Raw genomic sequence first — 13,836 nt, 5'->3', positions numbered from 1 at the left:
TGAACCAGATAGTCATTAAATTCAAGTCATTCACCTGCATGGAGTGACTGTTTAAAAGAGGCCATGCCCTGTAATGTAACTGACAGGGTCTATGAGCAACACTGGGGATGCATTAAGATATAACATTAATTCCTTCACCCTGAGTCGCACAAGGACATACTCACCTCCATAGTAGAGTCCTGTAGCAGTGCACATCCGCCACTGTCCCTGATACATTCCGGCTCTGCTGGGGCTGCACATCTGGACGCTGACATCTGCAATCTCTTGGGGCTCTAGTGATCTCACCATCACCATGTTCACATGTCCAAACTGGTCTCCCCCGACATATTTAAGACAAACCCCTGGAGGCCAGGCCTCTGCCCCTGAGTTCAAGCAAAAGAAAAAATGTTAGGCAATCAGTGGTTCCTTGCTAGGTGCAATTCATTACAAAGCCATAGAAGAAGCCTCTTTCTTTGTCTCTCAGACATGAACTCCTACCCACATACCCCTAAGCTATAGAACATCTCACATGACTAATCAGAGGGAATTATCAAAATAAACAACCTCTGACCAACAGTCTACTCCTAAGAGAGGGTACATACAGCAAAAGCAAGGCAGTTCCTTAAGATGTGTTTCAAGTGACCCCAGAAGAGGCCATACATCAGACTAAACCTGTAGAACCTAAGAAATGATATATGTGCCCTGATCAGTGTTGCTCAATGGTTAGAGCATCAGACTGTGCACTGAAGGGTCGTAAGTTCAATTCTGGGGTGCAGGTTCAATCCCCAGCCTGTTAAGACGCATGTGAGGCAATTAGCCCATGTGTCTCTCTCACATCTATCTATCTATCTATCTATCTATCTATCTATCTATCTATCTATCTCCTTTTCCCTTCCTTCTTTCCATTCTCTCTAAAAATCAATGGAGCCCTAACCAGTGTGGCTCAGTGAATAGAGCGTCGGCCTGTGGACTGAAGGGTCCCAGGTTCGATCCCAGTCAAGGGCACAGACCAGGGTGTGGGCTTGATCCCCTGTACGGGACTTGCAGAAGGCAGCCAATCAATGATTCTCTCTCATCATGGATGTTTCTATCTCTCTCTCCCTCTCCCTTCCTATTTGAAATCAATAAAAATATATTTTTTAAAAATACCAATAGAAAAATATCCTCCGGTAAGGATTAACACAGCATGATATATGTGAAGAGCCATTAAAACAAGCACAGGGCCACATCTTTGGATGCTTTCTCTGGTAACACACGGCCATTTTCACGTTAACATTTTAAGCTGAAATGTATAGTAAAAATATGTCTGACTCTTCCCAGTTTTTTCACCCAGGCAAGAGGATGAAACACACAAGAAGTAATTTCTATGACACTGTTTACATTTCAAAACTGCTTTTATTGCCCAGCCAGAGTGGCTAAAGTGGTTAAGTGTCATTCATCCTGTGCACCCAAAAGGTTGTAGGTCAGTGATGGCGAACCTATGACACGCGTGTTAGAGGTGACATGCGAACTCATTTTTTGGTTGATTTTTCTTTGTTAAATGGCATTTAAATATATAAAATAAATATCAAAAATATAAGTCTTTGTTTTACTATGGTTGCAAAGATAAAAAAATTTCTCTATGTGACATGGCACCAGAGTTAAGTTAGGGTTTTTCAAAATGCTAACACACCGAGCTCAAAAGGTTCACCATCACTGTTGTAGGTTCAATTCGGTCAGGGCACACACCTGGGTTGTGAGTTCAATCCCTGGTTGGGGCGCGTACAGGAGGCAACGGATCAATGTATCTCTATCTCACCCTCTCCCCTCTTCTCTCTCTAAAATCAATTAAAAACATATCCTAGTGTAAGGACTAAAATAAAAATAATTTTTAAAAGAGGTGTCAAGTGAAAGTTTCATGTGCAGGTTCAAACTGTAATGGGGAAAACATGAACAGTGCGATAAACTTCCCTGACAACAACACAATGAAGTGTGTGTGATGACATCAGCCAGAGGACAGGAATGTCAATACAGAGAAATGGCTTTGCAGGAATGTCTTTCCTCTTTTGGAAGTGGCAAAGATCTTATTTGGTACCTACTCCTGTGTATCTATTTTCATGTAAACTAATGCAAATGAGAAATCTATCTATTGGCTTGATCTAGCGAGTCATCGGCAGCCACATCTTGACTAGATATGATTTTTCCTGTGAAGTCTCTCCAATACATTCCTTTTTACTCTAGACAGAAACCCCTATATATCCTTTTTGAGGAATCTATACATTCATTATACAAATAAACCACTATGAAAAGGTTAATATGGCAGGGCTCCCAGGACACATCATGCTTGAAATTTACCTCCTGACAGTATTCTAGGATGCCTCACTATCTTGTTCTAGAACTGTCTGGGTGTTTCTATTATACATGATGGCTTGCTACTGAAAAGAGAACCAGAGAGGAAAGCAACCAGCGTCTACTGCTGAGATCTCAGCCCCATAATAAGCAGCATCCTCTGTGGCTCTTGGATCTGAAGGGCTAACAGACGAAACAGTAGCAGTATGTTTTGTCCCAACTTCTTAAAAACACACACACACAAAACCTGCCAGCAAAGTATCCTCTTAAGTATACACTGCAGAAAGCTACTGTAGCTGGTGCAAAGGTTGTGAGTGATACACTGGTAATATATGCAAATTCTGTTTTTCATTTCTGGGCCTATGTCCTGGCAAAAGCATATCTGTCTTATGTCACGAGTAGTAGCAGCTGACATTAAGCATCTTGTAAAATGTTAATTTCTTTAAAGACCAAGATCCAAGAAGGAAATTAAACTACTGTTATAAGGTTGAATTCACAATTATTCTTTTACATACACACACACACACCCCTGTAACAAGACAATGTCTGTTTATATGAAAATCCAAGAATGTGTCTGTTTTTGAACCTCTAAGAAAATAAGGAAAGCCAAGACTGTCTGGATACAGGAAATACTTGGCTGTCCAGGGAGACTAAGTTGGTAAAACATTAAATGATTAATGTTAATTTATGCAGCTACAGTCCTGATCTTTTTAGTATGCTAGATATCCTATTGATGTTGTAGTTAGAGAGCCTCTTGGGGAAAAAAAAAACAAAAAAAAAAAAAACTGGAAGAACATCTACCATCAACTCTAAAGTGTTAATTCATTATAAAGTGTTAATTTATTATGAACTGAAGAACCATCATCTGCCTTCGGAGAGTTACCAATAAATCACTATGACATACAGTTCTTATAGCCCCAACCATTAGGTCAGGTGATTCTGAAAAAGTCAAAGATATTGATTCTTATACAGAAGGAAGGGTGAGCCATTTGGGCCACCTGGCTAAATATAACTGAAACCAGGGTTTGAGTAGCATAATACAACAGGTTTTAAATTAAGTCTGTTCAAACTGGCTTAATGGGGGATGAATATATTTATAAGAAAGACTAAGCTGTGTTTTATGACTTTCCAAGATAAGTGTCACAAGCCTGCATATGAATAAGGCTGTGATTCTTCAGCTGTCATGGAATAAAATTTTATTTAAAAAAAATAAAAAGTAAAAAAACAAAATTATATTATATTGTGATTTTGAGATGATGGAGAGTATGGCAAACATGAAATAAAAGTCAGTCCGTTCCAGAAAGCCTGGGACTTACTCGGTATGTGATTATAGAAAGTGTTTGGAGACAGGAAGGAACATTCCAAGAGCAATGCAGAAGTCAACAAATCTCAGTAAGGATCGCCTATTCTCTTAACTCCTATAAATTTAAAGACTACATTTCAAATTAAGTGACATAAAAACAGGAACCTTCATTAATTTTGTCACCATTTTTTCCCTGTACCTGATAAATTGACTAGAACATAAAAATTTGTTGAATGAATGAAGCAGAATGAACTCTATAATCATACTGAAGAGAAAGGTAGAAAGCTTAGTATTTTAAGGAGCCAAAAGAAAAATGGAGGACTATTTATTCTTTCTCAAGTTCTTCTCCCAACTCTTTTATATTCACTTCTATGTAGTTCAAAAATTAAAGATGCCTCTAATGGCACTCTCATGTGACAATCACATCTACTTCACCAAGTCAGAGAAACACCGCAGCTATCACTACGTGCCTAACATTCACTACACTTGGACAACAGAGCATGGTTGCAACCACTGAGAAGCTAGCTGTATGTGTTGATAAAGAGTATTGTCTACATTCATCTTTAAGGGACAGTTTCGAATTTTCACTTTAAACTCCAATGTAGTTTCCTGCTCAAGTTTCCCAAGCTTCTAACATATAAAAAGTGACAAAGTTTAGATCATGGAATTTTGTATCTATGTCATTAAAAGTCTCACTTCTGTTTTTCTGTGTTCTAAATAAAAGAATGTTTAAACAGTATTAGGAGTTTAATTTTAAACCATGTGTGACATTTATCTTCTTTGAGGAAGCTGCTGAGACAACTATGTGCAGTTCCTATTAATCTCTTCTGTTGTATATTTGAATGCCTGGCATGCCTAAAACATGACAGCAGAGAAGAATCATGAAAATTATTTATGAACCTTTCAGTGAGCACTATCTCTTAGGGAGGATTATGAATGAGAGTAAGAGTGCCAGAGGAGAAACAACAAAGGCCTGCCCTACTTCTGTGTTACTACTCTAGTTCCAGATAGAAGTCAGGCCAGATTAGGATGATGCCAAAGAACCAGTGCACATGCGCACTTTTCCTTTCTTTAATAACACACCTGTCAGTTTTAGGATACCAGGTTCTCCTTAATCAAATAGAAAGCATTTAGCTTATAGATAGAAAACTATTTTATGACTGGCTGAACAAATTCCAGAAGAATAAAAAAAACTATTTGTTCAAAGTACCTTGAAGGATAAAATCTCTAGCAACTGTTGCCCAACTTTTCAAGAGGTGTTCAAGAACAAAAATGCCTTTTACAGAAAAAAGGCTGCAGACCCAGAAGCTGTTTTAAACTGGAGTTACTATATAAAAACAGGAGGAAAAGGCAGTCAGGCTCGCCAATACAGATTTTCTCCAAATCAGAGTGAAAGGCAGGCGCTTTTGGGTTCTGATTTTACATTGTAGCCATTTTATGTCAATCCTCCCAAACCCTCCTATTAATCCAAGTGACTGTCTAGTGAATGAGCAGATACATCAAGAGCTTTTCTAAAATATAAAACGGTTATTCTGCAACAAGGTAGCATTTAAAATATTTCAACAGTACTCTAACAACTTTCAATATTTAAAAGCACTAAAACAAACTCATGGAAGGCCAGACCATTTTTCCTATAAGTAAACAAGGTCTTAGATTAATTTTTTAAAACTTTTGAATAGTTCATAATTTCTAAACAAGTGTCACTCATTTAAAAATTTCATGTGTAACTTTCAAAGCATTTTTTGATAAATAACAACAGGTTTTAATAATACTACAATGATTTCTCCTATGGGGAAATGAATAGAAGCCGACTAAAGAGATTTTTTCATATTATTAAAAGCATGCAAGCCTTAGCTGATTTTGCTCAGTGGATAGAATGTCGGCCTGCAGACTAAAGGGTCCAGGGTTCAATTCTGGTCAAGTGCACATGCCAGGGTTTCCGGCTCAATCCCCAGTAGGGGGTGTGCAGGAGGCAGCTGATCAATGATTCTCTCCTTCTCCCTCCCTCCTTCTCTGAAATCAATAAAGATATTTTTTTAAAAACAGCATATTAAGAAAGAAATTAGGCAAAGATAATCAAACTTCAAATAAGTAAGAATTTCAAGAAAATAGAAAACATGGGTATTTTCTTATATTACCATGTGCCTCTCAAACTAACAGTGTACCATATTGTTACAACTAAAAGGGAAAAGAAAAGAAGCCAATGAAAATTTCACATAGCCACAGATGTCTCGTCATCTATAACACTAGGTCAATCCAAATTATGTGTTTGCTCCGTGACACAGTGAACTTGCATCCAAGGGAAAGTTACTTCTAAATAAGCCAGAAAAACTAAGATTAACAACTTGGTACATTAGTTATTATATAAAAATCTAGCTTAGCCAATCTTTCTCAGTCATAAAAGAAATATAAAGAATTGAAAAGTAGGGAGAACCAAGATGGCGGCATAGGTTAACGCCGGAGTTTGCTGCTTTGAACAACTACTTCAAAAGGGAAACCAAAAAACGGAAGGGACATCACCCAGAACCACAGGAACGCTGGCTGAGTGAAGTCCTACAACTAGGAGGAAAGAGAAACGCATACGGACACTCAGAGGAGGCGCAGTGCTGAAGTCAAATTCTGAGGTACGGAGTGTGCGGAGCAGGCTGGCGGCGGAGGGCGCGGTTGTTGTTTTCAATCGGGAGGGAGTCGCAGACTCTGAGCTCCAGATACAGGCGAGTCTTTAGGGACCCAGACTCAAACGGGAGAAGCGGGACTGTCTGGCTTCGGTCAGAGCGAGTGCAGCTTTCTCTCCCAGCTTTGCAGCGGGTGCTGGGACTCAGAGAGGCAGAGCCCCTGCGACAGGACTGAGAGCCGCCATAACTGCTCTCTCCAGCCCACCCTGTTGATCCTGTGCGACCCGCCCCGCCCAAGCCCTGCACAGACGCATTTGCCGGATAGCCTCAGGCAAAGGCTAGATTAGCACCTCCCTAGAGGACAGAAGTTCTCTCACTGCTGACACAGCTGATTCTCATAGCCACTTGGCCTGGAGGTCAAACCCTCCCTGGAATTAGCTACAACAATCAAGATTTAACTATAAGACTGCGAACAAAGACCACTAGGGGGTGCACCAAGGAAGCATAACAAAATGCGGAGACAAAGAAACAGGACAAAATTGTCAATGGAAGAAATAGAGTTCAGAGCCACACTTTTAAGGTCTCTCAAGAACTGTTTAGAAGCTGCCGATAAACTTAATGAGATCTACACGAAAACTAATAAGACCCTCGATCTTATATTGGGGAACCAACTAGAAATTAAGCACACGCAGACTGAAATAACGAATATTATACAGACGCCCGACAGCAGACCAGAGGAGCGCAAGAATCAAGTCAATGATTTGAAATGCGAGGAAGCAAAAAACACCCAACCGGAAAAGCAAAATGAAAAAAGAATCCAAAAATGCGAGGATAGTGTAAGGAGCCTCTGGGACAGCTTCAAGCGTACCAACATCAGAATTATAGGGGTGCCAGAAGATGAGAGAGAGCAAGATATTGAAAACCTATTTGAAGAAATAATGACAGAAAACTTCCCCCACCTGGTGAAAGAAATGGACTTACAGGTCCAAGAAGCGCGGAGAACCCCAAACAAAAGGAATCCAAAGAGGACCACACCAAGACACATCATAATTAAAATGCCAAGAGCAAAAGATAAAGAGAGAATCTTAAAAACAGCAAGAGAAAGAAACTTAGTTACCTACAAGGGAATACCCATACGACTGTCAGCTGATTTCTCAACAGAAACTTTGCAGGCCAGAAGGGAGTGGCAAGAAATATTCAAAGTGATGAATACCAAGAACCTACAACCAAGATTACTTTATCCAGCAAAGCTATCATTCAGAATTGAAGGTCAGATAAAGAGCTTCACAGATAAGGAAAAGCTAAAGGAGTTCATCACCACCAAACCAGGATTATATGAAATGCTGAAAGGTATCCTTTAAGAAGAGGAAGAGGAAGAAAAAGGTAAAGATACAAATTATGAACAACAAATATGCATCTATCAACAAGTGAATCTAAGAATCAAGTGAATAAATAATCTGATGAACAGAATGAACTGTTGATTATAATAGAATCAGGGACATAGAAAGGGAATGGACTGACTATTCTTGGGGGGGAAAGGGGTGTGGGAGATGTGGGAAGAGACTGGACAAAAATCGTGCACCTATGGATGAGGACAGTGGGTGGGGAGTGAGGGCGGAGGGTGGGGCGGGAACTGGGAGGAGGGGAGTTATGGGGGGGGGAAAAAAAGGAACAAATGTAATAATCTGAACAATAAAGATTTAATAATAATAAAAAAGAATTGAAAAGTAGTCAATAAAACTCACTTTTATACGGTTTGAGCCCCCAGAATTTTACATCATCTCCTATCAATTACCTTGCTAGCTAGCGTTTTCCCACAACCACCAATTTTTAACTAAATATCTTTTTGCCTACATTTCTATCCCTCAGAATTTCTCTGTCTCATTAATGATAAGGATGTTAAAGCATTCTCATCCAGTCAGCATAAACTGTTATTGGATGGGACAAGGAATACTAAATCCATTCAATTTTAAAGTCATTAGAAAATAATTTAACAATTGAAAGGTAATAATTAACAATTACCAAATACATATTCAGATACTATTTTCAAAGAACTATGGTTAGCTTAATTTTAATCTTTCTTAAAGTAGGCAATATACCAAAACAATGTTTAAAAAAAACAATTTCTCAATCTTTCCATCTTTCCCAAATGAGCAAATCCCCATACTTCTTACTCTGTTTTTCAAAATGGTATTAATGTTTCAGATATCTCAATGAAATTTCAAACAGAATCATCATGTGGTTGTAAAGAAATGAGCTTTCTGCCGAAACCGGTTTGGCTCAGTGGATAGAGCGTCGGCCTGCGGACTGAAGGGTCCCAGGTTTGATGCCGGTCAAGGGCATGTACCTTGGTTGCGGGCACACCCCCAGTAGGAGATGTGCAGGAGGCAGCTGATCGATGTTTCTAACTCTCTATCTCTCTCCCTTCCTCTCTGTAAAAAATCAATAAAATATTTAAAAAAAAAAAAAGAAATGAGCTTTCAAAAGAGCAGATGCTCACAGCTCTTTCTACCTACCTTGTTCTATTCGTGGCTGTACCTCCTCTAGCCTGCTGGAAATAACTGGAGATTAACTAGAGCAGAATTAAAGTGATGGAGTAGAACCACCACACACAGGCCTCGTTCCTGCGGTCAAATGAATACTGAATTCTTTAGGTGCCATCAAGACCAAAATTGTTCTTCCTAATCTAGGGTAGGGAATATTTCATTGATGTTAGGTCATCATATCAGTACAAGAAATGCTACACCATGTATAAGAAAAATCTGAGATACACATTCACATTTGTAAAACATTTATTTCTTTTAACTACTAAGAAAGAGAAAACTGGACAAGGAGAATTGCCGATTACACATTTACCAGAATTCTGGATCCGCCATGTTTTTATAAACTGAGTATCAGGAGGTATTGACTCCCCTTCTCCTATGGTGACATCTTCAACAAAAGACATAGAGGGCATACTGATGTTTGGGCTCTCGAAGTCATAATAGGCGCCAATTGCTGCTTGTAGGTTCCTACAAATAAAGAGAAAAGATAAAGATTCAGTCTTATCTACAGCATATCATCCTCACTGTCAAACAAAAGGAATAAGCCAGTTTCTTAGGGTTTGTAATAGCCATTGGTTTTGACTGAGGAACAACAGAAAAAACACCAGAACCAACAAACTTGTGCACCACTTTCTTCCCAAGGTGCCCACATAAAAAGCAACAAACATTGCCCTGACCAGTATAGCTCAGTTGGTCAGATGTAGTCCCGTACACCAAGAGGTGGCCATTCAATTCCTAGTAGTGCACATACCAGGGTTGCAGGTTCAATCCCCAGTTGGGGTGCTGCAGGAGGCAACTGATCCACGTTTCTCTCTCACATGGATGTGTCTCTGTGTCTGTCTGTCTGTCTGTCTGTCTATCTGTCTGTCTGTCTGTCTGTCTCCCTCTCTCTCCCGCTCCCTCCCTCTCCTCCTCTCTCTAAAAAACGAGTAAAATTTTAGGAGGCAACAAACATTATCCCCATCAGCTACATACAGTGGTTCTCAACCTTCTGGCCCTTTAAATACAGTTCCTCATGTTGCGACCCAACCATAAAATTATTTTTGTTGCTACTACATAACTGTAACGTTGCTACTGTTATGAATCATAATGTAAATATCTGATATACAGGATGGTCTTAGGCGACCCCTGTGAAAGGGTTGTTCGACTGCCAAAGGGGTTGCGACCCACAGGTTGAGAACCGCTGAGCTACAGTATGAGGAGATTTCCCTCTTACCCACATGGATAGCAAGTATGAGTACAGCAAGTCAATTAAAAGAGAACTCCTCTGGCAACTATGGCTGAAAGTCAAAGCAGCTCCACTTTTTAAAACATTCTAATTTTTTCTTTAAAAAAAAAGCAATATATGCACATGGTTTAAGAAGTTTCATATAGTGAAAAATACCCATCTTATCTCCTTTCCTACACACAATCGTTCATATAACTTTAAATATCTTTCCAGAACTTCCTTATGCACAAATAATATATATTATTTCACTCCTTTTTACACACGTAGCAACATATTAGGCACTGCTCTTTGCTTTATTCACTCAACACTGTACCATGAAGACATTTCTATATCAGTACATAATGAGTATCCTTACTGTTTTTTATATCTGTGTCCATTTATAGATACATCATTATTTATGTAACCAGTCCACTTTTGAGACTGTTTCCAAGCTTTAATTCTTCCATAAATAAGTTTATGCACTCAGCAAGTGCATCTATAGGATAAATTCCTCTAATGATACTGCTGGGTCAAAGGGTATATATTTATGGTTTTAATATACACTGAGTGGCCAGATTATTATGACCACCTGACATTTGTAGGCAAATTAGCTATAATTTCACGCTGAAGTTGCTAGAGGGTCAGACCATTATAAATAGGGAAGCAGGTTGTTTACCACAACAGAAGTGATTTTTTTCTGAAGATATGGGTAAACAACACAATTCAACAGCCTTTGAACGTGATATATCTACACTAATAAAAGAGAAAAATGGTAATTGGCGTACGACGATACCCTTTTCATTGGCTAATCAGGGCTATATGTAAATTAACTGCCAACTATGATTGGCAGTTAACTGCCAACTAAGATTGGCAGTTAACTGCCAACAAGATGGCGGTTAATTTGCATATGTAGGCACAATGTAGGGAGGCAAAAGGGAAAGCAGGAAGAAGCCCCCTGCCACTGACAGTGATCGGAAACCCAGGGGGGAGCTAAGAGCTGGGGGGCAGGGCAAAGGCGGCCCTGGGGCCGCCTTTGCCCTGCCCCCCAGCCATGATCGGAGAATCAGGCGCCTTTGCCGCCCTGGCCAGTGAGAGCAGGAAGTAGGGGTGGAGCCAGCGATGGGAGCTGGACACGGTCGAAGCTGGCAGTCCCGGGAGCTAGGGGTCCCTTGCCTGGGCCTAAAGCGGAGCCCACGATCGCGGGGCCGCTGCAGCTGCAGGTCCCCGCTGCCCGAGCCGGACGCCTCAGCCAGAGGCGTTAGGCCTGGGCAGGGGCGGAGCCTGAAACCGCGGGGAGCTGGGGGTCCCCTGCCCAGGCCTGACACCTCTGCCGGAGGCCTCAGGCCTGGTCAAGGGGCCGATCTGGTGATTGGTGATCGGAGGGTGATGAGGGTCAACTCCTCTGGCCGAGGCATCAGGCCTGGGTGGGGGGCGGAGCCGGGGATTGGGGGGATATGATGGTCCCCTTGCCCAGGCCTGAAGCCTGGGTCAGAGGCGTCAGGCTTGGGCGGGGGGTGGAGCAAGCGATCAGAGGGAGATGGGGGTCCCCTGCCCAGGCATGATTCCTGGGCCAGAGGCCTCAGGCCTGGGCAGGGGCCAGAGCCAGTGATCGGGGGGAGATGGGGGGTCCCCTGCCCAGGCCTGACACCTCTGTCAGAGGCGTCACGCCTGGGCAAGGGGACGATCCTGCGATTGGAGGGTGATGGGGGTCAACGCCTGAGGGCTCCCAGTACGTGAGAGGGGGCAGGCTGGGCTGAGGGACACTCCCCCTCCCTCCACACCCAGTGCACGAATTTCGTGCACCGGGCCCCTAGTGTGTGTGTGTGTGTGTGTGTGTGTGTGTGTGTGTGTGTGTGTATATATATATATATATATATATATATATATATATAATTATATATATAATATATATATAATCTAAACTTCCCTCAATAAAAGTTATTCATTTAATGAATGCTCCCACCAAGAATGTATGAGTGTCTATTAACAGTAATTCTCCAACATTTTGGATTTTTGTCAATCTGATAGGTAAAAAATAAGATCTCAATGAGGTCTTAAAATGTTTTTTTCCTTTTGTGAGAGAGGGTATCTTTTACATGTTTATGAGACATTTGTAGTTTCTTTTTTGGAAGCACCATTTTGTAAATGTTGGTGTTCTTTTTAATTACTCACAAACCCCCTTATGTCAGAAGGAACTACCAAGCACACAAACAAGAGTCCCTTACTGAACCAAATCACATGACTGAAAGCTTGGTATATCAGTGCCAGAAACCAAAGGCCACTAAAGTGGTTTAAGTAAGCCCTGTTCATTAGAGAGAGGAAAGAAATTGTCAGTAATTACATTAACTGCTTCTCCCGTGGTCTTACTCAAACTAGTGACATCATTCCTAGTCCCCACAGTAGGCAACAACATAAATTGCATTTTTTGATAAGCATAACCCAACCATAAGCCAATGGATCCAGTGAATTGTCTTTAATTATGCATAAGCGTAGCATGAAATAAGGTCTGACATAGTACACAGTCTAATGTTCAACAGACATGCTATCAACAGCAAATACTTTTTCTGCTGGGGGGCCGGCCTGCTCCTCCAGGTGTTTGCATCAGCCAGAAAGGCTGGCTATATTTAGAGCAGCCACCTCAGGTCATGCAATGGTGGCCTGCTATATTAGTCAGTAATGCCTGGAGTTACAACACCACCAGCTGTGAGCCAGTTCTTTGTGTGCTAGATAAAATTTACATGGAGCAGAGCTGGGCCGGGGGCCAAACTGTGTCCATTTGCTTGACTATTCAATGGGAAGGCTTGTACTTTAGTCACCCTGCAACTTCCTGATCCAGCTGACTGTGATCCAATGTGAAGAATATATGATTGGTCAATCTTGGGGAAGCCCGCCTCTCCTTCCCACAAATGGATTTAGGAATACATCCAGAATCAGCCTTTCACTTAGGGACTGGCGGGAGATAAAAATAAGCTGTTTCCATTTTGTTCTTCTGAAAACTTTTTATAGAGATCATTTTTTCTGCCTGGCCAGAGTGGTTCAGTTGGTTCAGCATCCTCCCATGCACTGAAAGGTTGCTTCCCAGTCAGGGCACATACCTGGGTTGTGGGTTTGATCCCGTCAGGGAAGCATACAGAAGGCAACTACGGAAGGCAACCGATAACCGACCGATGTTTTCTTTCTCTCTCCCTCCCTTCCTCACCATCTCCTCCTCTCTTTAAGCATGTCCTTGGATAAGGATTTTTTTTTTTAAAGATCATTTTCCTGCTTCAAGTCTCCAGCAAGTAGCCTGCTGACTTATTCTCTATTCACTTGGCTGTAAAATACACTTGGGAGAGAAGACACTGTGCACTCAGGACCAAATGCCAATTCTCATCCCCAGTATGTGTCATATTTCATCTCTGGCTCTGCCTGGCATCAGACAGAACTTTGAGACCATTGCAGCAGAAACACAAGTTGAAAAGTCCAGCAACTCTCCGTAGACAGATTCATTCCCCTCCTCAAATCTTGCACACATCTCAATTCATCCCACAGCCGAGCATCAAACTCCTTATTTGTACTTATAGGTAATTCAGGCAGAGAAAGGTTTTTAAAGCCCAAAGTGAAACTGAAAGTAGTGAACTGGACTCCTGGCAGAAAGCAGGAGGGAGGATGACCAAGCAAATTCATTTCCCAAGTACACAGTGGAGAGTGGACTTCAGCCCAGTGGTGCTCTGAGGTACACAGCTCAGAATGTGGGTGTGTGGCTCCTCTGCGCCATTTTGATCACTGACTCACTGGGTCAAGAAACAGCAGGAATAGAACAAATAGCCCCAATTCAGTATAAGAACAAGTAGACATGATAGCATGTATTCCCATTCAAAA

At 41.4% G+C, this 13,836-nt stretch overlaps 1 protein-coding gene across 1 annotated transcript in view; it reads right to left on the bottom strand.

Annotated features, from left to right (window-relative positions):
* Window positions 1–13,836, bottom strand: part of ILRUN (inflammation and lipid regulator with UBA-like and NBR1-like domains) — a 104,898-nt gene that overhangs the window by 50,698 nt on the left and 40,364 nt on the right. The window contains exons 2-3 of the mRNA XM_059701939.1: window positions 9,082–9,236; window positions 165–362 (exon numbers count right to left, since the gene is read on the bottom strand). Coding sequence (XP_059557922.1) covers window positions 165–362; window positions 9,082–9,236 — 353 coding nt within the window. The remainder of the gene's footprint in view (window positions 1–164; window positions 363–9,081; window positions 9,237–13,836) is intronic.

Source organism: Myotis daubentonii, chromosome 6, assembly GCF_963259705.1.
Source record: "Myotis daubentonii chromosome 6, mMyoDau2.1, whole genome shotgun sequence".
Taxonomy (NCBI): Eukaryota; Metazoa; Chordata; class Mammalia; order Chiroptera; family Vespertilionidae; genus Myotis; species Myotis daubentonii.
Note: the sequence above shows the minus strand (reverse complement) of the source record. Positions and strands in the feature narration are given on the sequence as shown.